This window comes from Genypterus blacodes, unplaced genomic scaffold (assembly GCF_046128005.1).
Source record: "Genypterus blacodes isolate CSIRO-AG114 ecotype Tasmania unplaced genomic scaffold, CSIRO-AGI_Gbla_v1 ptg000007l_1, whole genome shotgun sequence".
NCBI classification, from domain to species: domain Eukaryota; kingdom Metazoa; phylum Chordata; class Actinopteri; order Ophidiiformes; family Ophidiidae; genus Genypterus; species Genypterus blacodes.
In genome coordinates this window covers 4,163,388-4,189,627 of record NW_027466821.1, presented here as the reverse complement: position 1 = coordinate 4,189,627, position 26,240 = coordinate 4,163,388, and the positions used below count along the sequence as shown (strand labels likewise).

Below are 26,240 nucleotides of genomic sequence, written 5' to 3'. Positions count from 1 at the left end.
CGTAAACGTACAGAGCTGGCCGCGCAAAGAGAGCTGGGAGTTTGCTGTCATGGCTCCGAATACAAACAGTGAACCATGAAAGGAGACCCACGTTGTAGTATTTAGCGAAATAAGTTAGAATTGTTTTTTGTTTGCGATTAACAGAGAAGGGAACTAAGTAACAGGTACTTTGCTGTGTGCATGCAGCTACTGAATCATTTCTATTAACTTTAACCGGTGTTGTTACTGCGACTTAGCGGCTAGCTAGCGTGCTAGCGTGATTAACGAGTCGGAAATAGGAAAAGAAAGTGTGTTTAATGTCGACTTCAAGACAACACAGGGCGACAATACGTGTTCAGAATGTGTCCAAAACAAATGTCTGTTTGGCAGGAAAAACATGTCCGGGGGGAACAAAGCCGTTGAGCTGCAGTTTCAGATGCGGCAGAATGCGGAGGACCTGCACAGCTTCATGAGGGATTTGGACAACTGGGAGACAGACATCAAGAAGAAGGACGAGCAGCTAAAGGGAGGAGGCGCGCAGGAAGTCCAGGTCTGTGACACATTCCAACCATCCAGTCTCTCTCACGCACACAAACACACACACATACACACACACACACACACACACTGTTCCTCCATCTGTATACCTAAACCTTCCTCCCACCTATACATCCATAACTCAATCCGTCTGTACGCTGGTCCATTCCAGGAGCATATATTCCTCAGGACAGTTCTGCTCCAAAGTGTCTGAAACCTTCTCCTTGTGTTGTAGAAAACCCTCCCTCCGGTGCGCAACAAGGACTACAAAACAAAGATGAGAGAGAAGAAGAAGAAGTCGGAAGGCGATGACGCCAAGACGGAGGAGGCCAAGGAGGAGGCCAGGATAAAGGCTTACGACTACAGATCCTGGGACAAGTTTGATGTGGTAGCTCATGGATTTCCTTGAAGGCTTCAAAAGCACACTTTGACATAATCAACTTGACCTCCACATCAAGGAGGATTCCACTGAAGTGTGTGTGTGTGTGTCATCCGATGACAGGACAAGGCTCTGGCAGAGGTGGATAAAGAGGAGAGTCCAGCAGAATCAAACGAATCGGACGCTGAGGAAAATTCAGCGGATAGGGAGAGAGCGCTGTCCGAGAAGGAAAAGGTAAATATGAGAAGGAAATACACGCAGGGGTCATATTTTCTTTCTCAATCTCTCTAAATGTAGATGTCACTTTATTTTGGCAGGGTAACAAGTATTTTAAAGATGGGAAATATGAAGACGCCATTGAATGCTACACCAGAGGGATGAGTGCAGATCCTTACAACCCCGTGCTTCCCACAAACAGAGCCACCTGCTTCTACAGACTCAAAAAGTAAAGAGTAGTATTCATGGATTCTAAAGTGACTGTGTATTGGACGTGGATGCCCGTCTCTGTGCTGTATGTAGGGGTTTATAAATGTGCAGGCAGGCTTTTCCCCCCCATGACTCAGCAGGATTTTGTCTTTGGCAGGTACGCTGTGGCTGAGTCCGACTGCAACTTGGCAATCGCTTTGGACAGCAAGTACTCCAAAGCGTTTGCTCGTAGAGGAGCGTCGCGCTTTGCACTGAATAAATACGAATCTGCGTTAGAAGGTGACGAATTGAAACGGCCTCCTTAACTCAAGAGAAGCGTTTAAAGCCTAACATGTCTCCATCTTGATTCTTGCCAGATTACGAAACGGTTCTAAAGCACGACCCCGGGAACTTCGACGCGCAGAACGAAGTGAAAAAAATCAAAGCGGTGAGTGTTTTTCAGCCGTTCTGGTGTGGGTCAGATCTCTCTTCGTGCCCCGGTCCGTGTCTTACTTCCTCTCTGGCTGGTCTCAGGTCCTCGGAGAGCAGTCAGGCGCCGTGCTGAGCGAAGTTGCACAGCCGGAGGAGAGCGCAGCGGTCGACCCTGAGGAACAGAGACGGATAGAGGAGCAGCAAAGAAAACAAGAGGCGGCCGTGCAAAAAGACAGAGTAAGCTGCTGGAGATGACGTCCACACATGCATGTTAAGAGTTTAATTTAATCTCTTCGTCCTTTTTACCCTGTAGTGTTGATGTGTGGGTGAATGATTTTGGCTTTCAGGGCAACGCTTATTTCAAAGAGGGGAAGTATGAGGCGGCGGTGGAGTGCTACAGCAGAGGCATGGAGGCGGACAGCATGAACGTCTTCCTGCCTGCCAACAGAGCCATGGCTAACCTCAAACTGGAGAGGTGAGTTCTCATCAGGAATGTCCCATACCATACAGAACGTCTTAACCCTCACCAGGAAGAAACCTAAGAAAGAACAGATTTTGCAATTGTTTTGGTCTGTGTGCCGCAGGTTTCAGGAGGCGGAGGAGGACTGCACCAAGGCCATTTACCTGGACCCCACTTACTCCAAGGCTTTTGCCCGCCGAGGCACTGCCAGAGTGGCTTTAGGGAAACTGGAGGAGGCCAAACAAGGTGCGGCTACGGAGAAACATCAGCAACTACACAAGAATATAGTCCGCTTCAATGCAAGCCTTGTGGTGATGATGATGATGATGATGTGGTGTAAGCTGGAGATGAACGTTGCCTCAACTGCTGTGTGTGTGTGTGTGTGTGTGCCAGATTTTCAAGAGGTGTTGAAACTGGAGCCGGGGAACAAGCAGGCGCTGAACGAGCTCCAGAAAATCCAGATTGTACGTGTTTCAAATCATCTTCTGTCCAGTTCAGTCGCTCAGTGTGTGCTTCATGATTAAATGTAGTTAGTTTGTCATTTTTGATCCTCTCCAGTCACTTGAAAACACATTTTGTTGGATCTGTGTTCACTCAGCCCTTTTTTTGGCTTCTAAGTTTAATTCTCATGTCAGACCTCATCCATAGATTTGATCTTCTTCTTTACTTCCTGTCATGCTCTTACATCCAGGACCTCGGTGCCAAAGGCCTGCTGGAAACTGGAGACCGTCTGCCAAAAACAGTTCAGCCAATTGACAAACCAGTTCATCTACGCTCCACTGTAAGTTTTCTTTTTCTTACGCAGTTTGTACTTCTACACAGTAGATCAGTTATTTCTTCATGGCGTGCACTAACATTATTTGTCCAGCAGAGAGAAGCAACAAGCTGGATTTTATAGTTTTTCATCTAGTGGGGTTTGATGCAACTTCAGTGTATTTCTAAAATGAAAAATAGGAAGTTTGTTAGTTGAAATGCTGCACTGTGTGGACTCACTCTGGACAAACGCTGCTCCTCAGAAACCTCTGAGGAGGATCGACATCGAGGAAGTGGGTGGGAAAGCAATGGTGCCTGAGGCGAAGATCTCAGTCCAGGAGGTGATGAATGAGGCTGAGGAGGACTCGTCCCCTCTGTCCACGTCGCCCAGCGCCAAGATGATCAAGATCGAGGAGGTCGCCGATGTCCCCTCCATCTCACACATCCAGTGAGCGGTTTTTATTCCTGTTGTTTTGACACTTAATTGTCACTTCCTGTCTCCTTCCTGTTATTGTTCTTCACCCGGGTTAACCATTTTACAATTTCGTCCTTCCAGATCTTCTGCTAGCAAACCAGTGCAACCTTCACAGGAGGAACCTCACACTCCTGAACCGTCCAACGCGTTCCCCCTGACGGCACTAGAGCTCCTGCCTCCTCCACCCACCAGCGGCTTCCAGCTGGAGGCCGACCTTCGCAAAATTGGCAACCAGCCTGAAGTGGTTTACAGATACCTGAAGGTGAGAGGGTTGATACTGAATATTGAATTCTCCATTTCCAGAGATCAGGTTTCTGACAAATGTGGTTTACATCGTAAGTCTTGCATCTCAATAGAGAGTCAACTGTAATGTTTTGTCCTTGTTAATAACGTTGAATATCTGATATGTACAGAACACAAATATGTCCAAGTCATCCTGCAGCATGTCTAAAGTTGTTCTTGTCGTCTTCCAGCAAATCAAACCAGATGCCTACACAAAGATTTTCCATAATTCCCTTGAATCGGACATTCTCAACCAAATCCTGAGGACGCTGCAGGATTTCTTTATCAAGTGAGTTCTGTATAAAGAAACACTCCGCCATTGTTACATCACCACACACACAAAAAAGCTCAAATCATGTTGAGAGGAATGAGTATTATACACTAAGACAGCTGTTGTGCAGGAATGAAGAGCCGCTCATCATCCTGGAGACCCTGAAGAGTCTGACGAGTGTGAATCGCTTTGACATGGCCGTGATGTTCATGTCGTCCTCGGAGAAGAAAGGTGGAGCACCATCTCCAGACTTTGATTGCATCTTTGCCGCCTACAAATTGCTTCAGATCGTTAATCTGTCATTATTCTTTTCTGTCCCTCAGTACTCAAAGAACTCTTTGACTTCCTTCTCCAATCTGATCTGGAAAGTTCATCAGTTGCAGCTTTACAGAAGAAATGCGGTGTGTGACACTCTGCAGGTTCAACAGACTTTGACATTTTGCACACGCAACAGTGTTTTGGTGGATGTCAAGCCAACAAACACAATCTAGTTTTATTCGTATGATTAACCTGCAGTGGAATTAAAATGGCCTCTTCTCTCCCTCTTCATTATGCTGTTTATCTAAAGTTTGAGCTTTGAACTCCAGACTGGCTGACGAATATGCACATTCAACCCAATATAGCATCTTAATTAGATTTGGCATTTTGTGATATTGAGTGTGTGGATTTCCAGCTTTCCAACAGCTCCTGAATGGAGCATAAGGATTGGCTTCTGCTAGTTGTCTGCCTGCTTTGAATGTTCTTATTGAGAGAGAGAAAAGGTCCCTGCTGTTCATCACAGTGGTTTAATCTGACTTCATACATCTGTGGCAGTGACGGAGGGCTGTACCCACTCATCTAAAGCCCTAATAAAGGCATATCAAGCTGTTGAATCAGTTACTCTGAAGGTAAACATTGTTTTTAACTTTATCTAAGGTCTGTCATAAAGGTGATGAATTGGCACTGGAAAAGCAACAATTGCAGCTCATTGTTTATTGATGGATAACAGTACGTATTGTATGGCAAGACAAATGGGATTCTGTCTGTCGGAACAACAGGTTACTCAAATAAGCCGTGCTTCCATTCTGTGCCTGCGGGTTCCTGTTCAGAGTCGCACTGGACAAACGTCTGGGGAAACTCCCTCATGCGGTTACCAGCCCATCGGTTAAACTGCACAATGCTTGAGTAAATAAAGCCTTTACGGCGTCACCAGTGGGGGAAATGTTCTGTGTTCCACTGAGTTATAAAGAGGAGCCAAGGAGTCCCTCAACCGTCTCAGCATCCACACCAGAGAGGATCTGCAGTAACAACAAAAGGAGTGTGAGAGCTGAATCGCGACTTCCTACGGATCCGCGTGTCTACGTTCCCTCCACCTGCTCACCGGAGACTTGAAGCGTCTCGTTGACTGTGGCCATCTTCCCAGAGACTGTGTTCTCTGCCTGGCAGCTGATGGACTCGGCAGAAACATAGCGGCTCAGGGTGACTTCGATCTCGCTGCCGACCATAGGCTTCCCGTACACGCTCCAGGTGTAGCTGCAGGGGGGAATGCACTCGGCAGAGCACCTGAAGCTCGCCGTGACCCCAACTTCAACAGATTCTGGGCCTAAAATAGTCACGTTCCCTGGTCCGCCTGCAAGAAGGCAAAGAATGTTTCAATACATCAAAGCAATGACCCTAAAGTAGTCTTCTCTTTGAGCCTTGATGTTTTCTTACCAGGTACTACTACTGTGGTATAGCTCGTCATGTTTTTGCTTGTCACCCGATTATATGCCACACAAGTGAGGCCACCATTGCTTGTAGGTGTCGTTGGTGTAAATAGAAGGGAAGCATTTGTGGATATTGGTGCGCCACGGTAATACCAGGCAAAGCCACAGGGGGGAGAACAGTCAGCCACACATTGCAGCTCCGTTTTGGATCCAAGCAGAGCAAACATCTTGCTTCCCACTGGGCCTTTGTCGTGGTTCACCATTGCCACCTCAAGAGGGCCATCTATAAAATACATAAGTGGAAGGAATTGATGTAAAGCTTGTCAGAGGCAGAATGAGCACAGCGATTATCCTGTCAAGTGTCATCTAACATAAATACATTTGGAAAAAAGTGATTGTGATTGAAGCCTTTCATACTCACAGATCACTGTCAGATTGTATCCAACAGAAAGTATGGGGTCGCCCCCCTCTGACACCAAGCACTGGTACAAGCCGCTGTGCGCCTGCTGGAGACGACTGAATGCCAGGGTGAGGCCGTCGGATGAGAGATGGACATTTTCAGATGTCGTAATGGCGCGACCGTTCATCTGCCACGTAATGCCTCCCGGGTTCTTTGCCCCAACGCACCTCAGAGAGAACGGCTTGCCTGACACCGGCCGGGCCTCAGAGATGGGACGCACCGAGATAGGGTCTGTGGAGAGGAATTGATTAGCTCTTATCATTCACTGCTTGTATCTCTCACCTCCTTGTTGTCTCTGAAAGTCTGACGGGGGCAACACATACTCACCGATTAAAGTGAGCTCCTTGGTGGCACTGAGTACAGCCTGAGACTTGACGTTCTTGACCTGGCAGACGAGGGGAACGGTGTTGGAGTACTCGTCGAAGGTCATGACCAGCTTGCTGCAGTACTGCGGCTTGCCCACCTTACGCTTACGCAACTCCACTAGGTCGCCGATGTAGGTGTGTCCCCTGAACGTCCAGGTGTAATCGCACTTTGGGGTGCAAGTGGCAAAGCATATGAATGTGGTCTTCTGTCCCATGGTCACAGTATCAGGACCAGTGATGTAGACGTCGGATAAGGCTTAAATAAGTGCAAATAAATACTGTTCAATATATTTGCTGTGCTTGTTAATTCTCACCTCTAGGTCATTTCACTTCGACTTACTTGCCACTGGCAGCAGCACACTGGCAGAGATGTACAGCTGGGACAAGGTGACCTTAGCCTGACATATCAGGGTTTCAGAGTCGGCAGTCGGATGTGGGAGTAATGAAGTGGTGTTCCCCTCTGCAGTGGTCAGTACTGTCTCGCCCTTCATCACGGTCCAGGTGTAGCTGCAGGCAGGGTAGCATTCGGCCGAACAGGTAAAGACAGATCGCTCGCCAATGGTCAGAAATCCTGGGCCGAGGAGCTTTACATTTGATGGTCCAGCTGGATGGTTTGGAAACATATTTTAGGGGGTAAAGGGTGGGGAGGGATAGGACAACTTTGAAAATGCTTCATTTTTGTTCGTTCTCACACATGCAGAGTAACATTTAGCATTTTAACATAGCTCAAATTAAGGCTACTCTATCCAGCAGTCTTTCCGCAATTTCGTTAATTATGAAAATTCATCACAGGAATGTAAATAAGTTCATTACCGCCTATATTACTCCATAACTGAGCTATATGAAGAAAAACCAAGGAGGATGTAAATGATTCTACCTGCCACTTGCAGGGTCTTTTGGGCAGAGGCCAAGGCGTCTGACGCGGGGTTGACCGCGGTGCAGGTTATGACTTGTGTTGGCTCTTTCTGCCTGAGCAGCACGTTCAGTTCGTTTTCCTGATAGGTCACGCCGCCTCTGGTCCAGCTGAAAGTGCAGGGCGGAAAGCACGAGGCCTGACAGCGGAACCCGTACGGGATTCCCACCGTGATTACATCAACCCCACTGATGGTTACTGAGGACGGCCCGGCTGCAGAGGATCAGACAGTGTTCAGCGTCTCTTCTTGCATCAAGTAAAAGAAAAGAAACAAGCACGTACAGTTTGCCCTGCTGCAGGTTTCAACATCTAAATATAATAATTGAGCTTACATGCTTGTCCAGGAACGGCTCCTCTCTGCTCACTGGCAGAAATTCCTTTGGCAACAGAAAAGAGACCATAAATGGAGAAAACATTAAGTTTGTTATCCTAACCTGCAAAAATGAGCATGAAATCAACAATCCAAACAAATATATTTAAAAAATACAATATGCTTGTATTCCAATGCCCCTTAAATGCTGCATTTCATACCTGCCAGACAGGTGAGCAGCAGTAGACAGGCTGAGTTATGATCCATGTTGCTGCAGAGGCAGAAACCAGATCCCTGACAGCTTTCCGAGATCTTAGAACTATTATAAGACGGCTTCGCCCACTGTTATCAACAACTGGTAGGAAACCCAGACAACAAATGAGCCAATATTCCCGGTAAAGAGGTGTGTGTTGTGGGTGTGTTATATGTGGTTTCTTCTTTTGTGACTGCAGCTCACACAATACAGTTCCCGTATTCATATCTGCCTGTGGTTAGAGGTGTAAAGACTTAGCGCCTCATCCATCACAACATCTTGATGGCTGTACAGCTTCAGCTGCTCTGATAGGGTTTGCTGCTTTCTTTGTTGTTGCACTTAAGCCTTCGCGGTAATCAATCTTTTTTCATATTGTTACCCCTCACTGCCATTCAGGATCCCACTGTTGGTCCAATCTCACTGCCCACACTGAATCTCCATAACCGTCATCTTTCCCCTGTATCATATTTCATTCATGTATCTGCTTGTTCCAGCTTCTGTGAGAGAAATATTCAGACCCGAGACTCTCTCTTTGAAAGGCGCCACTGAATACCAAGATATTGAATTTACACACGTCTGTGCATCAATTTATTCAGACACAACTCTTCAAAATGTAGATATTTCATATGATTGGAAACTGTGGTATTGAAACTAGAATTTAGAATAGAACATCTCTGTCGTTAAATGTCATACTTTTATATATGTGTTTTATATGTATTTTAAAGGCCCTAAGCACTCATGGCCCATGCAATTAGCATAACCATCTCATTAGCTCAATCAGGTGTGTCCACTTAATGAAGTCTCCACCCCAGTGAGTCTTGCAGGCTTTAGGTCCTTATTTGGTTTCACCTGGTGTCTTTCACACCAAACTTGCTTTCAGGAACTTTGATACTGAAAACCTTCGTTAATGTGATTTATGTGTGTGTGAAAGATGTTGTGGGGGAAATGTGACATTGAGTCTCATGGTAAGTTATTCATTTTATTTAAGAGCAAGCTTTTTTACAGTTACATTTTTGCACAAAATATACCAAACTACTATGATCGTAGATTTCAAATTCTAGCTCCTTTTTAAATAGCATTAAAAATAACACACATGGACTACAATCATCATTACTTATAGCTTACTACTGCGGATAACATAATTGTATCGATGAAGTACAAAAAAAGTTGTATCTACAATTTTCAATGTGCATTATGAAAGCTATCATATCACTGTATGTATTAAGCTATACCAATATTACCTATCAAAGGGGGATTGAACTCGAACCTCAAATCCAGTTTTTAGAACATGTGGAAACGACTGTATAAAATCATTCTTGGCACTAGAGGGCGCTCTGCATCCTGGATCACAGCACCAAAGCAGCAGAGAGGATGAAGGCGAAGGAAAGCAGGGCCTTGGTCTCCTCAGGACGAGTGGACAGGTTGTGACCTGGCATCAGAAACACACACACTGGTCACATGACCGCAGACGACACTATGCTGATGTAGGATCATAAGCGGTGCTTACTACAGGCTCTACCTTCCATCTGGACGGTCTTTACGACTGTGACTGATCTCCTCGAAACTGTGTTCTGTGCCTCACACTTGATGGCCACTGACTTTGTCGGTTGGTCCACCGTCATCTCGATCTTGCTGCCCTTCAGTGTCTGATTGTCCACAAACCAGACGAAGCGACAAGAGGGCAAACACTCTGCAGTGCACGCAAACGTGTACTTCCTCGAAAATTCTAGAACGTCCGGGCCGCTGATGTTGACCTGTGCTGGACCAGCTGAAAGAAGAAAGAGGGAGAAGCCATGACACTCTCATCAAAACATTACAAAAACTTAAACATTAATATACCCTGGACGTACATGTCACAATTATATTTCGCGTTGCAGCGACAAACAGCCCCGAGACTTTGTTGGTGGCTTTGCAATTGAGCGTTTTTGAGGTGTCCATCTCCTGTGGAGTGACGGAAATGACGTTCCCCTCTCCGCCGACCCACGGGCCTTTGTTTATCTGCCACGCGTAGGTGCAGGAGGGGCGGCAGTAGGCATGGCAGCTGTAGGTGTGGCTCATCGTGGGGTTCATCAGGTTGGTCCCCGTGATGGAAACATTGGCAGGTCCAGCTTATGTAAGAAAGATATACTGTAAAAATCTGTTTTCAAGGGTCCAAAATTCAGATAAACTGCATTTTACGTGTAGTTCACCAACACAAATACCACCGATCCACACACCTAACACCTGCAGTCGCTTTGTTGCCGTGGTAGTGTTCTCCTCGTTGTTGTCCCTGACCGTGCATGTCACGGTTATGGCTTCCATCCAGAGGGGGACGGTGAAGGCCAGCACGTTGCCCTGACCCTGGGCGGTCTGCCTGTCCAGAGCCATGGAGTACGTGCACGAAGAGGAGCAGGCAGCTTCGCAAACGACACTGCTCGGCACACCCACAGTCACGTAATCAGGGCAGATTATTTTCAATTCACCTGAAAATTATGTCAACGGTCAGAATGTTTACCCTTTATATGTCTAATCATACTAATTGTATCAAATTTGTTTTTTGAAATGACCCACAAAGCATCTTTAAGGTAACATTTGGTGATATAATCTGTAAAGTAACTTGCTGTCATCATTGTTGTCGTCCAGTTCAGAGGTCATCTCATTCTCTTCCTCTGTCGACAGCACCGGTGCCAGCTGAAGGCCTGCATGATTCGGTAAAAACACATCTAATATGGCTTTGACTTCAACATCACGTGAATCATTTTGAGAGTAAAAGCAGCTCAATCAATCATACATTAACCAACTCATGTCAGAAATCAGGATATAGGAGTGTTTCATTTTTGAGATTTTTGTTTTTAGTCTTTATTATAAATGAGAATTATTTGTGAAAGAGGTTTTCCCACAGTGAACAGTGTAAACTACTTCTATAACATGTAAAGTAGGTAAAGCTGTGTATAATAACCTCTCAAAGCACTATGGCTACACCCTGCACTGTACTATAGAAGACCATGATCATAGCTAAACTGCGCCTCCCTCAATGTTATATTTCCATAATTAAATGAAAACCAGAAACCTGTCAGGCACAGCAGCAGCAGAAGTTTTTTCAGATGCGAGCGTCTTTGGTTGTGTTTATTGCCGTGGGAATCGTCCATTGCCCCGTAAAGATCTCGAGGGCGCTGCTACCAGGAAATAAGACAACTGGCGCTGCATGTTGAGCTCACATCACAAGGTAAATAGCCGTTATCAAGAGCGCTGACAAAGAAACATGTCTGCCCTCAAGAGAAGCAAGTGAGACAACATATCTGCCAGCTTAGTCATTCTGTTAGAAAGTCCATTGCGACTGACCTACTTGTTACAGATCTCCTCTGTGTTTGTTTCATTCTCCCCATTTAAAGTTTGACACACATTTACTTGAAATATGTATGTGTCAGACACTGGTGAAATCAAGCAGCCTGAGACCTGCAGCAGTTTGACTGTGAGAAGTATTTGTAACATCATTATCTATGACCTTTGGTATAGTACAGTTTATGACCCCGCCCTTGGCTCCAGAAAATGGAACTCTTATCAGAATAAATGAGCAAAAGGTAAATAAAGGAAATAATACAGCAGTATAATGGACTTTTAAAAAGGAGGCAGAAATTACAGTAAACTATAAGGTTAATTGACAAAAAAGGCCATTGATCATTAATCTTGAGAAATCACATTTATTGAAAATAAAAAATCCAACAAACTAACAACTTTTATTTATATATTCTGCACAACTAAAAAGGTCAGCATAAGCATAATTTCTTTGGAAATGCATGTGTGCTGCAGGTGTATGCATGAACCCGTACGTGTGTGTGTGTGTGTGTGTGTGTGTGTGTGTGTGTGTGTGTGTGTGTGTGTGTGTGTGTGTGTGTGTGTGTGTGTGTGTGTGTGTGTGTGTGTGTGTGTGTGTGTGTGTGTGTGTGTGTGTGTGTGTGTGTGTGTGGTTAAAGCGGTGTCTCTCTGTCCCGGGGTGGCCTGAAGGTCAGTATCTCTGTGAAGGTGTGACCTGTACAGAGAAGAAAAAAAGGGATATCGCAATTATGAACAAGCGTTAAATAATTTGTAATCTTTACTGGCATCTACTGACAAACAGCAGGAACTGTAACAACACAGGCCCACTTTGAGGCAGGATTATGGTGTGAAACCACAACCGAGCCTCTTACGTTTCCATTGGTCCAGCGACAGGTCGGTGTTGTCCATGGTCTGGTCGTACGGCTGAGCTTCCGTCTCTTCTTCAGCATCCCTGAAGTCGGCGAAAAACGGCAGGGCCAGAGCCTCCGAGGCGCTCACCCTCCGCTCAGGGTCCAGCAGCAGCATCTTCTCTAACACGCTCACAGCTGAGAAAGACATATTTGCAGTCAGCACCCCAGTTTAGTGGCCCAACAACTTGGGTTAAACTAGAGAACAGAGATCTTCACCTACAATTTGAGCTCGCCTTGGAAATAATGGAGTGCAAATCCTTTTTTGGCACTTTCGGGATACTTCTGATGTAGTTCTTGGCCTAGGCGTGGAAGGGAGAGGGCAAAGGATGAACAAGTTTAGACTTTTGACCGGCATTTACACTTTGGTCACATCAGTCATGTGTCAGTGGAGTCATTTCAGTCACTAATGTTACCTTGAACAGCCTTGCTATCATATCAGTGATGGATGAAACTGAAAGTTAATATCGTTAATATTACGGAGAACCAAATGTCTTACATCTTGGCTCTGGAGCTTTACAACAAAGTCAGCCGTTGGGGTTCCTGTAATCTTCATGATTTCCCTCAGCTGGTCGAGGTCTGGCAGCAGCTAGAGGTCAAGGGGTCAATGTGGCAGGGATTTTTCTCATCATTCAAATGGGTCTAGTGAGGAAGGTTAAGGATACGATCGCTTCCCTTGAACAGCGGCTTTCCCAGAAGCATCTCGGCCATGATGCAACCCGCCGACCACAGATCCACTGCAACACACAGGACACGCTAAGTATTTCCCAGCAATTTCTATGTTATACACTGCCCTCCTGTGGACAGAATATCTCCTGCGTTTACCAGCTTGTGTGTAGTGCATCCAGTTGAGGATGACCTCAGGTGCTCTGTACCACCGCGTCACCACGTATCCTGTCATTTCTGCATCTGCCTGCCTCGCCAGGCCAAAATCCAGGATCTGGATCAAAGAAATGAGCACAGGTGTAACTTCAAAAAGACAGAGAGGTGTATAAAGTTCCCCTCTAGGTGGCGATGTGTTATATTGGAATACCTTTAATTCACAGTCTGGGTTAATGGCTAAATTCCCAGGTTTAAGGTCCTGTGGAATAGAACATAACAGGATATGCAACATTTTTACACAAATTTCAAAACCAATTCCAATTCTTTTGTTATTGTTAAAGCCTTTCCACGAAATTCCCATGAACACACACTGCAGATCGGGATGAATGGGACTGGGTGGGAAAAAAGGAGTAAAGAGCCCCACCCCCAGCGCTCAGAGGGTGAAAGGTCAAAGTTCACTCACCCTGTGGATGATTCCCGCTGAGTGGATATACTGAAGAGGGACAGACAACACAGACATTAGGGAGCTGCGTATAATGCAATGAAACTTATACTCTATGAAGTTATTATATAATTACATTGCTGTTTATTGATTAAAATAATAGATAATAGATTCGGAAATCCCAAAATTAGAAGTACAGCACAGTCAAATGAGCCGAAAAATGTTGAACGTTTTCTAACCTTGAGTCCTTTCAGCATCTGGTAGACGAGGAACTGCACCCTCTCCTCCGACAGTCTCTCCAGCTTCATCAGCTTGCCGAGGTCGGTGCCCATGAACGGCATCCCCAGGTAACTGTGGAGGGGAGAGAGAGCAGAGAGGAGGAACATGATCAAAACAGGACAGCGACTACACTCTCTTTGCTTAGCCTTGAGGAATGACTGCCAACTCACAAGTCCCGAAACCGGTCCAACGCGATTTCAGCCGTGAAAACATCCAGAAGTCCGATCACCTGTTGGGACGAGGAATGATGATTTAGTAGCAACTCTATACAAAATAATATAGGAGCGCACAGTTCAAATGTGTCCCCTAAACCTGTAATTGCTATAAAGCGTCAGAGATTCGGAGGGAGCGACACTAAAACCTGACATTTACCAGGTTTATGATCACTCACTAATTTCATGCTGTCGTTCCCCATCATGGCTGCTATAAAGGTCTAACATTATAGCATTTCAGGTACAATACGGTGGGCAAAGCATTCAGCCACATCATTCAAATTGTAAATATATTTAAGATGTTTTTGGTCTTTAAGAGCAACTTCAGTTCTCACATTTTCGTGCTTCATGTGTTTCAGGAGTCGCAGCTCTCTGTAGGCTCTCTTAGCGAACAGCTTGGACTGGAAAGGCCGGTGAAGTTTCTTGATGGCGACCTGTGACCCTGAACGGCGATCCCACGCTGAACTGTGGCAAACAGGTACACACACACAGGTCCAATTAACATTTGCAGTAGCATTTAAATGTAGGAATGGGAAAAAATGAAATCCTTATGGTGCAGCATTATTGATTCCCGTGGGGGCATGAGAACAATGCAGCAGGTACAGAAACCAATAAAAAAAGGCAATAATGCTACAAAACGCAATATACTCAATTGTGGTGTTAGGTAAGAATGATTCAGTATGAAGCGCATACTGATTTATAATAGAACTGGAGGGTATCAATGTGGTTTTATAGAATAAATGCATCTGGGGTAAATCCATAATGGGCCGGTAAGAAGCACAAAAGCAATATTTTATAGCAAATGTCTTCAGTTGACTGACTCCAACCCAGAATGTGCTGATCCTTTGTTGCAGCCAGTCGATCAGGAAGCACACAAGTCATTTTCTTTTTAAAAACAGTGGTCGATATCTCATTTTGGAACAAAACTCTGCAGTGTGATACAGACAAAGCACTGCGGTGTCCTTTGCATTAACTCAGGGGGTCTTTGACTTCTCCCAAACAATGAGCCAAGGATCTTTTCCTTTGTTGACCCTCATCCACACACAGCACAATGCAGAGGGAGGCCCCGCAGAGCCAGCTGTGCACCACTACAATGCTTAACATCCCACCCAGACTACCACTGCTCATATTAGTGAGATGGAAAAACCGAAATACTAAGGGTAAAATTAAATCAAAAATGAAAGTAAACAGATACTAATTACAAAACTTAAATGCTGGGTTAAGTAATATTTTACATTTTGTTGTAATTTTCCTATATTTTATGATCTTTGCCAAGTTATGAAAAGGGTCAGAGGAGGGAGTTTGATCAAGTATTTTGATTTGTACACTTTAAAATGCCAATTCCAAATCTCCTTTGTATTTGATGTAATTTGAAATGCAAACAGCCGCCAGTAAAATATGCATTTAATACAGCAAGTGTTCACCAAATATGACGGTTTGGCTGTTCTTCATTACAGCTGTTAAATACATTAAATCAACAGTTGTCTGAGCAGTTAAGATCGTTTTATTCTCAGTAGAGTCTCACCACACGGTCCCGTACGCTCCTGTCCCGATCTGCTTCAGATCCCGGTACCGCTCCGGAACCTCCCACACGGTTCTGTTCACCTCCTGCCGGTAGAATCCCGTCCTGGACCGCAGAGCCATGGTCTACCGACGTGACAAGGCCGAGGTCAGGGTGTGTTTGTCGGCTTCAGGTCCTGCCTCGTGTCCGCTTCGTCGTCTCACGGGCAAGAGACGGAGAATTTGTTTGTTTTTACGCGCATCCAAGAGGCGCAGCGTGCGAACCCGCAGCTGAAACTTGGCGAGACGCAGAATTCCTCCAGATGAAGCAGGGGGACCACTTTTTCGTCACCCAACCCCCTAAAACACACACCGCGCGCGCGCACACGGACACGCACGCACACACGCAAACACACACACACACACACACCGTGGCCCCTGGTCGCCCGGGGCAGTCTATGGGTGTGTCTAAAATGTGAGTCACAAAACATCTGCCTGCCCCCAAAAGTAGAGCCCTGATCATGACCCCCATAATGCTCCAATAACGCTCCTGCAGCGCGCTAACGATCAGTGTCGGGTTGAGATGGTACACACTAAGGGTTCTCAAACTGTGGTGTGTGTACCGCACGTGGAACTCGTAGTGTAGAATGATTCAGGAAATTTCTACAGACAAGCCAAACAGTATCTGTTTGAATAGTAAATGAATGAATTGATTTTATTCTGAAATAGTTTTCTTGAAGTTTATTATTTTCTTTAATTAAAATTTAGATTTGTTTTTGATTGGTTGACATTGTCCCAACTCTTCCAATTTATATCAATAAATTAAATTAAATTAAATTACTTAAACTTTTTTTGTCATATTTCTCAAACATAAATGGGGATTAAATTTAGTTTGGAACTTTGACTGAATGTAATTATGCTTTGTAATGTTTTTACAGTGTCAACACATTGACTCATCTTTTGTCCTACACACACAAACATCAGGTGCCACCACAAATAGACTAGCAAACAGAAATGACGACGTTTATTCGGTGAAGCCATACTGCCATGTTACCCGTAGATGATGGATGAAAAAGTCATTTGATCAAGAGTTGACATTCAGCTCAGCGACTGGAAATGGATGTTCCGTTGAATCACATGCCGCCATGTATTCAAAAGACACGTCTAACTTGTAACATACATACATTGGATACATACAGTATACAGTTTTACATTCAGTTTGCAGTTGCCAGTCCAAGTCGACCACATTTACAACATCCTCGTGTGCATATAACACTTTTACATTCAGACACCGAACACATACAGAAGTTTTTGATCCCTCTGAACTATAAATTCAACATTATCCGTCCTGTTACTTTATAATAGGCTTTAAAAAGGCTACATGTAGCACTCCAGCATAAACCATTATAGATTATAGATTCCTCTTTGCCTTCGAATGAGTTTTTACAGAGCCCAGCAAAATATTGAACTCATATTATAACTGTATAAAAGTTTCCCTCAGGTAGAAATAATCTCACTGGTTGAGTTTAGTGGGCGGGGCTTGAGAAGAACAGTTTTTCATTGCATGACGTTTGACCTTTGACAGTCCTTCTGCAGGTGTGTTTTTAACTGCGCTTACAAGCAGTTCAGCAACAACCAGTCATTTTCCGATCACCAGTTAGTTAATGCCAAGCTTGGATCCTGGGGTGGGCTTACACATGGGGCGGAGTTACAAATTACACACTGCCCCATGTTCCACACAGCTACTCAGATTATTTTTACTTTAGCGAAGATGTTTCAGACCTAAAACTGCAGTAATGGAGTCATCTGTTTTTTTGGTTTTAATGATTTACAGCCATTGAACTCATTCCTTCATACGATCATAGCTATGATAATGTTGCAACAAGTTACACACCATCACCAGCATCACTAAAGTACCCAGATTCATAGTTCAGAATGTTGGATTGATATGTGAATTGATTCCTATTAAGTATTATAGATTTATGCTTTATGAAAATTCCAAAACAAAGGTCAATATTTAGCTCCCAGATTGCCATTTACATCCAAACATGGCTGCATAATAGGAATCAACAGTTTGACAGATTACCAAAATGTCCCGAAATCTCAATCGGTGTAAACAAAAACCACAGCTGTAAGTCACTATGGAAACCTGACAGACTGGCGCCAGAACCACCGGGTGATCAGAAACACTGGATGCCACCAGCAGACGTATGAGAAGTGAGGTCATACTGTAAACATAGACCCACAGCAGGTTGTAAATCTGTCCCAGCTCGTATATTGAACACCTTGTTATCTAACAGCACAGTTTACTAGATTGTAGATTGTAAGCAGGAGAAGATAACTTTCATCTGAGGAAGAACAGTATTTTTCTTTGCTTTTTGTACTATTTTTTTTTGTACAGTAGATAAAACAAGTTGAAAATTGGTCACATTTCTTGGTTTCACTTCACTTGGACCGTCAGTCCTAAGGCTGGTTTACACCAATATGGCAGATGCAATAAGCAGTCTTAATGTCTATAATACAGCTGTATGATAGAAACGCACAGAGATCATGCAGTAGTATGCAGGCTAAGCTGTTATGTGACACGTTATAGCATTGCTGCAAGGCCTTTAACCGAGACTTTGTACATAAAAGTCTAAGGAGTGACTGCTTATGGCATTTGTCATGACGGTCTGACGGTCTTCTGTTGATGCTTGGAGATTCCAGTGTGCGTTTGTCTCTCTCTCGTTGCCTTCCGGTGACCAGCCTGTAAACATGATTCCGGTCCATAAAGTTGCTCCCATTTGTGATCCCTGATCCGGGCCAAAGTACGACTGGTCTTCACTTTCTGTCTGACCTGGAGAGGGAACATGAGAGGGAGCAACTCTCTGGGTTGCTAGCGCTTTCTATGTGGATCTAAAACACTCCCTGTAATTGCAATAGTGTCCAGCCGATCCTGTTGCGACTGCCCCACCCCCGTCACACAAATGAACTCATGACAGGCAATCGATCACAGTCACATTGAGCGGAGGGGGAAGCGCCGCGTCCAGGGAATGCAGCGATTTCTCCGGCTGGGAGTGCAGCATCTCTCTCTTTCTCTCCCTCTTTCTCTCTCTCTTTCTATCTCTCTCTCTTTCCTTCTCTCCTTCTCTCTCTCACACACACTCTCTTTCTTTCACTCTTTTCCAGCTCCCCCCCCTCGCGCCGATAAGTGGACCGGGTGGTCCCTCTCCGGGGTCAAGGGGCGGACGCGGAGCAGGAAACAGTCTTACTGCTCCACCTGAAGGCTGTCAGGCTTGCTGACGGCGGCTTTGAAGCTATTCACCTCTTCGAAGACCAACTCTGTGGACGTGGGTGGGAGGGTGGGTGGAGAAGAAGGCCAAATACATGTGTTAGTGCCGACAAAACTGATGAAAAGAGGGAAAAACAGGGAAATGAAGCTATTGCGCCATTACGGATGTGCTTGGTCAGCATATCATGGTCTATCAAAGAGACCGAAAATTAAAATGCACATCAGGCAAATCTACGCTGTCCACTAGGATTTACATCAGCACCAGGGCCTTTCCCAGCTCACCACCTCCCTGCTGAACTGGAAATGAGTCATAAATATACTGTGCGATGTTACAACCACCACCAAATGTCCACAAACCCCAACAGGCCTGTATCTTCGGTGTGTCATCAGTATTCCGGTAACACCCATGCGAACACAGAAGTATTTGCACAATACCAAACCTCATTACGCATCTCAGTGGAACATCCTCTCTTACAAATCAAGCTTTGAAACACTAAAATGGCTTCAAAACAGGAAGTGAGACGTGAGCTGTTCTGTACCATCTTCCCTGCGGTCTTGTTTTGTTATTTACAAACTTTCTTTTTGGTCGCTCACCTTTCCATTCCTCCAGAGTGCGGTCTTTGCTCTCCAGCGTCTGGTCGTAGGGCGGGGCCTCCGGCTCGTCGTCAGGGTCGTGGTACTGCGAGAAGTAAGGGTGGGTCAGAGCTTCACTTGCAGAGATCCGCCCGTCGCAGTCCAGAACCAGCATGCGGTTCAACAGGTCAACAGCTGACAGAGAGAAACAGAGAGAGAGAGAGGAAGATGTCTAAGTCTCACGTCCTCTTTTTTTTGGTTTATGTCTGATTCTAGTCGAAGTCCTGAGTCAACAGCAGCACAGTCTGTGAAATCTGCATCCTGGCAATCAGCAACATGGAGGAAGTGATTTGATCTGTAGTAGCTACTCAAAGCCGACAATCGAGTTAACAGACATTGATAATTCAATTTGCGCTGCTTCACCCACCGAGTGGATTTGCTCCTTTGAAGATCTTTCCCAGGTCCTGCTGAGGCATGAAGGGCAGAGACTGAATGTACTTCTGAGCCTGTAAAACACAAAACCCGTAGAAACCCCCAGAAACGTTCAAACTCGTAGCGCCCGCACACGTATGGACAGTTCAATAAAAAGAAACGTGTCACTTGACTGAATTATCAATCTGGTTCTCCTCTCACGTGTTCAGAGCAGATCTTCTGTAAGAGCTCGGGCGTCGGAGTCCCCACCACCTCCATGATTCTCTTCAACTGGTCGATATCTGAGAGCGGGAAGGAGTTAAGGGCCATCGAGATTTGTGAAACTCATACAGTCTCTCATCACAAGTGATTGAGGCGGAAGCTTTGTTCTTGCTGAGCACTGCTGGAGAGTCTAGACAGCTGAAGTCCAGCAAACAGACGGCCAGCAGTAAATCAAACTGGTTTAAACTCCGCTTTGGGACGTCAAATACAAGACCCCAGATAATTCAGGCTTTTGTGAGCGCTGCCATTCACTCTGCGATTCTCTCTGTTGATGCACCGCCCCTTCAAGGCCCGGGATTGTAATGCAAATCCACAAGAGGGTCTGTAAAACATCCGCAGGGCACTTAAAGAGGCAAAGGAAGGTTACTACTAAGTACAAAAAAAAGGCTGCGATCAGGATACAGTCACTGCCAGGAAAAAGGACTTTTCCCTTCAGCAGCTCTCCCATGATGCATCCCACCGACCAAATGTCAACTGAAACACAGATCAAGAGATGAAGAGATTGGAGATGTTCATGTTATCACTGTGGCTTCAAAAGCTCGCTTAGGATTTCTCAAAGATCAAAGCTCCTCACCGTTCTGATTGTAATGCATCCAGTTGAGCATGATCTCCGGCGCTCGATACCAACGAGTCGCCACGTACCCTGTCATCTCGTCGTCCGTCTGCCTGGCCAATCCGAAATCGAGAATCTGCGAACGGGCGCGCAGTTCGTTGAGGGTTAGAAAGACAAAGACTGGAAAAGGTCTAAAAGGTTTTTCAATAAGCCGGAGATGGATTGTACCCTCAGCTCGCAGTCCTCGTTCACGGCCACGTTACTGGGCTTCAGGTCCTGGGAGGGATTGCAAACCGAAGATGAGAGGAACATGAATAGAGTAACGAAAACAGGAAATGTGTATGACAAGCGGGATGGAGAGAAGGCACTCACTCTGTGGATCAATCCCGCTGAATGGATGTACTGTTTCAACGGGGAGGGGATGGATCAGTTGGGAATGTTGGGGGGAGGAATGAGGAGAGAGACGACACACGTGAGACAAGGGTCAACACTGCCATGTCAGCTAGAGACCCCGTCTGAGGGGAGACCTTTGCCCGTCCCACGATAACCAGGCATACCGGAGAATGGTGGAAAACAGTTCCACACATCAAAAACCATAAATCATGATGCATTAAGTTACCTTGAGTCCACGTAAAAGCTGATAAATTAAGAACTGCACATGCTCGTCTGACAAGCGCTGAAATTTCACGATGTTGTTGAGGTCGGCACCCATCAGGTTCGTCACCAGGTAGCTGGAACAGGAGAGAGCGTACGTCTGTCAAAGAAGGCAGGGGGTGCTGGTATAGAGAGAGAACGTGGGGATGCTGCCATGGCAACCTGTCAGACACCTCTACACGCCTGTAATCCCAAGAAGGATCCGCATAGACACACACCCCCGCCGCTTCCTCTCTAATATCAGAATTGTTACATTTTTTGCAGAAAAGTGGGAGGAAAAAGCGTTTGGATTTACAGCTCGTTGAAGTCTTCCAAAGTAGCAGCAGGTGTGAAGACGTCCAGCAGCCCTATTACCTGCAAGAGACAAAAGAGACAAGAGAGGGGAAGGGCCGATCAATAACAGCTCGGGCGGAAATGAGCGGAGTGCTACATATCTCTGGCTGGCTCGCTGCGTTTTCATAAGAAGCACTAACATTCTCATGTTTCATGTGCTTGAGCAGCCTGAGTTCCCGGTAGGAGCGGCGGCTGTGGATCAGCGACTGAAAAGGCCTGGAGAGCTTCTTCACCGCAACCTTCTGCCGAAGAAGCACGTCGTACGCCGAGCTGCAGAGGGAGACACAGAGGCAGAGACACAAAGGGCAAATCAGACATACTTGAACTCGCTCGGGAGTGATTTGAACCTGAATTTCCAGTTTTTCCTTCCATATCAGCTGATGTGATATTCTGCTGCTTAGTTTAGAATGTGTTGGGTTGCATAGAGTTTGTCTAGAAAACAAGAAAAATGCCAATTCAACAAAAATGATATAGGATTGGATGAAGACCAATATTGTATTTGAAACCTTCGCATTTCAGAGTGAGGACTGTGTGCTGACACAACAGTGAATCTCTCTTTCTGACGTATCGTAATTTTGTGTTTTTAACTTCTTGGTAACCTTTATAGTGATTTGACGTGATGCTTTGTCATCATAAATCACACAATCCACAGAGGAATCGCATCTATATCAACCGCATCCTATCTAAATCCACAGAAAGTTGGGAGAGACAGAGGACGTGACAGAAGAAGAGTAGGGAGGTCGGGTATATTGCAAACATGCAGCCGTTTGTTATTTTTTCTGCCCTCTTTTTGAAATGTAAATGTCACTCAGTGTATCCAACCCTGAGCACTGCTGCCAGAGGAGAGGAGAGGGGAGGGGGTGAGGGTGCTCAGGCCTGCCAGTCTTTCAATGCTCGCCATCAGAGAGAGGAACTAATAAACAGGAAGAAAACAGGGGCGGGTGAGGATTGAGCAATAAGGGAGACACAGACAGAGGAGGAAGAAGTGAAACGCTGAAAGGAACGGATGTTTACGTCTTAGGAACAGAAAACCAGAACCCGTAACCATTTCACTTTACACACAGACACCAAATGGCTTATATCTCCTTTTGGTCGCCATACAAATCCCACACAAACATCTCTTCCGCTGTGATGGATAATACCTGCACGCTTCAGTAAACTTGGCCGCCGGGGTTTGTGTACGGTTGCTTTTCCTGCCGCCTTGGAAATCACCTGCTGCCCGACCAGATGCCCCCGCTGGGCTTCCAGCCAGGCCGGGGGGCAGCTAGTTCCGTCCTTTACCCTGACGAACACCAGGCCTTCGTGCACATACCTCCTTCCCTCTTCATCCCTCTCCGTCCCTGCCAGCTTCCTTACATGGCCACCTGATCGGCCGAGCCGAGCCGAGCCGGGACATCGATTTCCCTCCTCTGCTTTTGTCTCTGAGCCTTTTTTTAAAATTTCCAGCTATTAATGCACTTCAGCTTTCATAAACAGAGGGAGCGGGGGATGGGAGGAGGGGAGAATATCTACTATGAGATTCAAGATGCACACACAGATATCTATGCACAGGATCACAGGATCAACACACAGGCATCAGTTCGGTAGCAGAGATCATCAACAAATCAAACAAATCCTCCCTCTTTCTGCACACTTCTATTATATTTGTAATCAACAACCTGACAAACAGAGACACAACCCTGTTGTCAGGACAGAATAAAGTAGTCATGTTTTATTCATAGTTATCTAAATGAAACGTGCCATGCCTGAGATGTAGCTAACACACACTGGATGAAAGCCACCGTGATCGTCTTCTTCTATGATATTCAATCTCGACCAGATTTTATCTCGGGGAATCAGAATCAGGAGGATGGTGAGACGAAAACGAGACAGTGTTTGACTTTGGGGAGACAAAAGACTTTGTACTCTTTGTATTTATATATGCTTTGTATTCACGGCTCACGTATGTGGATTTGCATGCTTGCGTATGTCTGTGCTCTGTACTCAATCATTTCTCAGTAACTTATACTGTACATTCCCTCACAGCTGCCGTATCATTCTCTCTCTCTAAACTCTATTCCTGCATCCATATGTCTTGTTTGCTCCCATGGGATAGCGAGTAATACCTAATGCAAGCTTGTTGGATCCTTGACCTCAGGCATGCCATCTCAAGAGGCTTCGCCCAGAGACCGTACTACTATATGAGATAAATAATGCGAACTGGTTTCCTGAGCATCCCCAATGCCTGGAGCGATTCCCATCTCCCCCATCTCCCACATCTCCCCCCCCCCCCCCCCCCCCCCCTGAGCCCCCATCCCCCACTTCTCTATCTGCACAAGCCTTACCAAGAAAAGTCAATGACAAAGGCTGGAGATCAGCAACAATGCAGGCTGATATTAGGGGGAGCGGTTGTATGTTGCGGAAGGTCCTTTGTGAGTGTCTGTGTCCAATTCAAGAAGGAGTTTTTGCAAAGTCTAAAACATTTGGGATGTGGGTGGGTGTTCTCTGCCAGAACAAGTAAGTGCTAGATTAAAATTTAGAGCTCCTGGATGGTACCAAGAAGAATTCAATCTGAACTAAACCTACCGACTGACGGACGGAACCATGTCTGTCTAAACATCAACTACTGTTTCCCTCCCATGTTAAGTCTGCTTCTTCTTTTGTTGAGACACGTTCATCACAGTCCAGTTTCACTCTCCAACAGAGTAAAACCTAGAACAACATCCTCGAAGAATTCCAAACGTCTGACAAGTATTTGCTTTAGCCTTTAACATTTATCCCATCTTCTATCTGACAGATGCTTGAATTTGCAGAATCATTCTTCCTTTGGCACCGAAACAAAACATTTGATACATGACGGTGTGGATAGTTTGGGAAATGCCAGAAGCAATGAGTCACGACGTCATCTAAACTCCCCACAGTTCACTGATTGATCTGTTTTCTAGCTGCCAGGCTCCACCAGCTATCTTTGGACTTTTTCAGATATTGTGGCAGAATCCGATCCCACAAGACTTAGGCTCAGTTTCTTCAAGGCTGAGCAGTTTCCCCTTTAGGACGTACAGAGTTGCACAGTGTTGTTGTGTACAACACACCAACAAACACGGCATTACAAACCATTCTCTTCACATTGTCTTTGACAGCAACAAACATCATGCTTCAATTACAGCTTAATTTATATTGACTATGGTCCCTATCACCATGGCACCTCACCATGGCAACAGGGACCCCCACTGACTAGAACAGAGTGGTCCAAAATTAAAGCAATTGCATGTTGCAAGGTTGATGCATACAAAGAGAGACAGAGAGGTGTGTGTTCAGTGTCTCACACACCCCATTAATTACATATATGCCAAATTATGATGGACCAGCTTGTTTCATAACAACTGGCTTTGATGCAGACTTGCAGTGTGCCAAGTGAGCGCAGGTACTTCACAATCTCTGCAGAGTTGTTCCTGATGGAGCAGAATGTTTGTATGTGTGTGTGTGTGTGTGTGTGTGTGTGTGGGTGTGTGTACGTGTGTGTACGTGTGTGTGTGTGTGTACGTGTGTGTACGTGTGTGTGTGTGTGTACGTGTGTGTGTGTACGTGTGTGTAGGGAGGTGTGGAGGTAGAAAGGTGTGTTTGGGAAATTCCTGTGCTGATGCTACCTCCCTCTGAATTCCCTTACACCCACAGAATTAGGAACACATAGAGCTGTGGGAAACCATTGATGTTGTTGTGTTACATAACAATACAGACACAAATCAAAAATCATATTACATGTAAATGGCTATCCATCTATCTATCTATCTATCTATCTATCTATCTATCTATCTATCTATCTGCATGTCTGCCTGTCTGTCTGTCTATCTATCATCTCTATTTAGAATTTCAAGTAGCATTAAATCAATACAAACCTGTTCTATCTTTAACACCAAAGACACTCATGAATTTGCATATTGCAACGCAGTTTAACTGACATTACATGTTGTGCTACATGTACATTTTTTAAATTCTATGTTCTGATTATGTTGTTATGGCATTGCTGTCTGCCGTATCCAGGATGACATAAGCAGGATAACATTTGGTAGTAAATAATGAAATAAGATAGATAGATAGATAGAGAGAAAGATGTAGCACAGACTTCATGTGACATATGTTTCATTCTACAGACAGTTTTCACAGGAGACAGAACCAGGCGACACACACTCTGTGCTGATGCATCATAATCACAAGTACAGTCCACATGATACGGCTGTGCAGCCTCGCCCCACACACACACACGCACACACGCACACTCACCACACAGAACCGTAGGCACCGGAGCCCACCGGAGTCAGGTTCTGGTACCGCTCGGGAACCTCCCACACGGTCTTGTTCAGCTCCTGTCGGTAAAATCCCGATCTGGCCGACATCTCTCCGAGCCCGATGACCGATTAGAAACGGAATGAGCAAATCACAAATAAAGGGGAAGAACGGAGGATGGGAGCAGAGGTGCGGTCCGCCGTCTGCCGCGCTTCTGCTACTGCTGCTGCACACAGACTGCACCGTCTCTCTCTCTCTCTCTCTCTCTCTCTCTCTCTCTCTCTCTCGCTCTCGAAAATAGAATGTATTACTATGCCGTCTTTTTGATTTTATATTTATATATTTTATATATGCAAGGCCTAACCAAACCACTGTCCTGTCTTTAAGAGGGATAAAGCTTTTCAACAACCTCAAGTCATGTGTCGTACTTGACAACATTTAATCGAAATATGTCAATGCAGAAACAAACGTATGTGTTTGATAG

The 26,240-nt window shown here is 45.4% G+C and overlaps 4 protein-coding genes across 6 annotated transcripts; 1 reads left to right on the top strand and 3 right to left on the bottom strand.

Annotated features, from left to right (window-relative positions):
- The first annotated feature begins 10 nt into the window (after positions 1–10).
- On the top strand, positions 11–4,848 carry rpap3 (RNA polymerase II associated protein 3). Of its 2 annotated transcripts, none has more exons than XM_076152515.1 (17): positions 11–164; positions 370–529; positions 752–904; positions 1,019–1,129; positions 1,213–1,340; positions 1,479–1,600; positions 1,678–1,748; positions 1,835–1,969; positions 2,080–2,207; positions 2,317–2,438; positions 2,586–2,656; positions 2,884–2,973; positions 3,209–3,393; positions 3,514–3,682; positions 3,894–3,991; positions 4,104–4,204; positions 4,297–4,848. In XM_076152515.1, exons 2-17 carry the CDS (start codon positions 377–379, stop codon positions 4,380–4,382), a joined length of 1,923 nt encoding a protein of 640 aa, XP_076008630.1. In that variant the 5' UTR covers positions 11–164; positions 370–376; the 3' UTR covers positions 4,383–4,848. The 2 variants fall into 2 exon arrangements, with proteins under 2 accessions (XP_076008630.1, XP_076008622.1); XM_076152507.1 differs by having other exon boundaries at positions 3,502–3,682.
- Positions 4,849–4,949: 101 nt separating this feature from the next.
- On the bottom strand, positions 4,950–7,049 carry LOC143002432 (kin of IRRE-like protein 2). The gene is made up of 6 exons (XM_076152527.1): positions 6,824–7,049; positions 6,446–6,739; positions 6,080–6,349; positions 5,666–5,941; positions 5,334–5,582; positions 4,950–5,250 (listed from the first exon to the last, which is right to left on the bottom strand). The coding sequence occupies exons 1-6, from the start codon at positions 6,972–6,974 to the stop codon at positions 5,228–5,230; spliced, it is 1,263 nt and encodes a 420-aa protein (XP_076008642.1). The 5' UTR covers positions 6,975–7,049; the 3' UTR covers positions 4,950–5,227.
- A 1,926-nt stretch (positions 7,050–8,975) lies between these two features.
- On the bottom strand, positions 8,976–15,840 carry mapk12b (mitogen-activated protein kinase 12b). 2 transcript variants are annotated; one of them, XM_076152496.1, is made up of 15 exons: positions 15,442–15,840; positions 14,252–14,381; positions 13,875–13,933; positions 13,665–13,776; positions 13,447–13,476; positions 13,195–13,242; positions 12,987–13,101; positions 12,827–12,898; positions 12,661–12,740; positions 12,385–12,463; positions 12,126–12,299; positions 10,176–10,421; positions 9,810–10,067; positions 9,479–9,727; positions 8,976–9,388 (listed from the first exon to the last, which is right to left on the bottom strand). In XM_076152496.1, the coding sequence occupies exons 1-15, from the start codon at positions 15,558–15,560 to the stop codon at positions 9,306–9,308; spliced, it is 1,854 nt and encodes a 617-aa protein (XP_076008611.1). In that variant the 5' UTR covers positions 15,561–15,840; the 3' UTR covers positions 8,976–9,305. The 2 variants fall into 2 exon arrangements, with proteins under 2 accessions (XP_076008611.1, XP_076008602.1); XM_076152487.1 differs by lacking the exons at positions 8,976–9,388; positions 9,479–9,727; positions 9,810–10,067; positions 10,176–10,421 and adding an exon at positions 11,824–11,968.
- A 585-nt stretch (positions 15,841–16,425) lies between these two features.
- Positions 16,426–25,978, bottom strand: mapk11 (mitogen-activated protein kinase 11). Its single transcript, XM_076152477.1, has 12 exons — positions 25,754–25,978; positions 21,634–21,763; positions 21,456–21,514; positions 21,126–21,237; positions 20,879–20,908; positions 20,735–20,782; positions 20,528–20,642; positions 20,356–20,427; positions 19,894–19,973; positions 19,688–19,766; positions 19,282–19,455; positions 16,426–18,737 (listed from the first exon to the last, which is right to left on the bottom strand). The coding sequence occupies exons 1-12, from the start codon at positions 25,864–25,866 to the stop codon at positions 18,664–18,666; spliced, it is 1,086 nt and encodes a 361-aa protein (XP_076008592.1). The 5' UTR covers positions 25,867–25,978; the 3' UTR covers positions 16,426–18,663.
- Positions 25,979–26,240: the final 262 nt, after the last annotated feature.

Bases quoted from the DNA above. Each gene is read 5' to 3' on its own strand.
- rpap3 (XM_076152507.1), top strand. From the start codon at position 377: ATGTCCGGGGGGAACAAAGCCGTTGAGCTGCAGTTTCAGATGCGGCAG. The intron at 2,974-3,208 runs GTAAGTTTTCTT...GCTGCTCCTCAG, and splicing joins CAGTTCATCTACGCTCCACT to AAACCTCTGAGGAGGATCGA. The intron at 3,683-3,893 runs GTGAGAGGGTTG...GTCGTCTTCCAG, and splicing joins TGGTTTACAGATACCTGAAG to CAAATCAAACCAGATGCCTA.
- LOC143002432 (XM_076152527.1), bottom strand. From the start codon at position 6,974: ATGAAGGGCGAGACAGTACTGACCACTGCAGAGGGGAACACCACTTCA. The intron at 6,350-6,445 runs GTGAGTATGTGT...TCCTCTCCACAG, and splicing joins CAAGGAGCTCACTTTAATCG to ACCCTATCTCGGTGCGTCCC. The intron at 5,942-6,079 runs GTGAGTATGAAA...TGTATTTTATAG, and splicing joins ATACAATCTGACAGTGATCT to ATGGCCCTCTTGAGGTGGCA.
- mapk12b (XM_076152496.1), bottom strand. From the start codon at position 15,560: ATGGCTCTGCGGTCCAGGACGGGATTCTACCGGCAGGAGGTGAACAGA. The intron at 14,382-15,441 runs GTGAGACTCTAC...TGTTTGCCACAG, and splicing joins GGAGCGTACGGGACCGTGTG to TTCAGCGTGGGATCGCCGTT. The intron at 10,422-12,125 runs GTAAGAGGCTCG...CATAATTTTCAG, and splicing joins GTCGCTGGACCAATGGAAAC to GTGAATTGAAAATAATCTGC.
- mapk11 (XM_076152477.1), bottom strand. From the start codon at position 25,866: ATGTCGGCCAGATCGGGATTTTACCGACAGGAGCTGAACAAGACCGTG. The intron at 20,428-20,527 runs GTGAGGAGCTTT...TCTGTGTTTCAG, and splicing joins GATGCATTACAATCAGAACG to TTGACATTTGGTCGGTGGGA. The intron at 18,738-19,281 runs GTGAGCGACCAA...CCACGTCCACAG, and splicing joins CACTCTGGAGGAATGGAAAG to AGTTGGTCTTCGAAGAGGTG.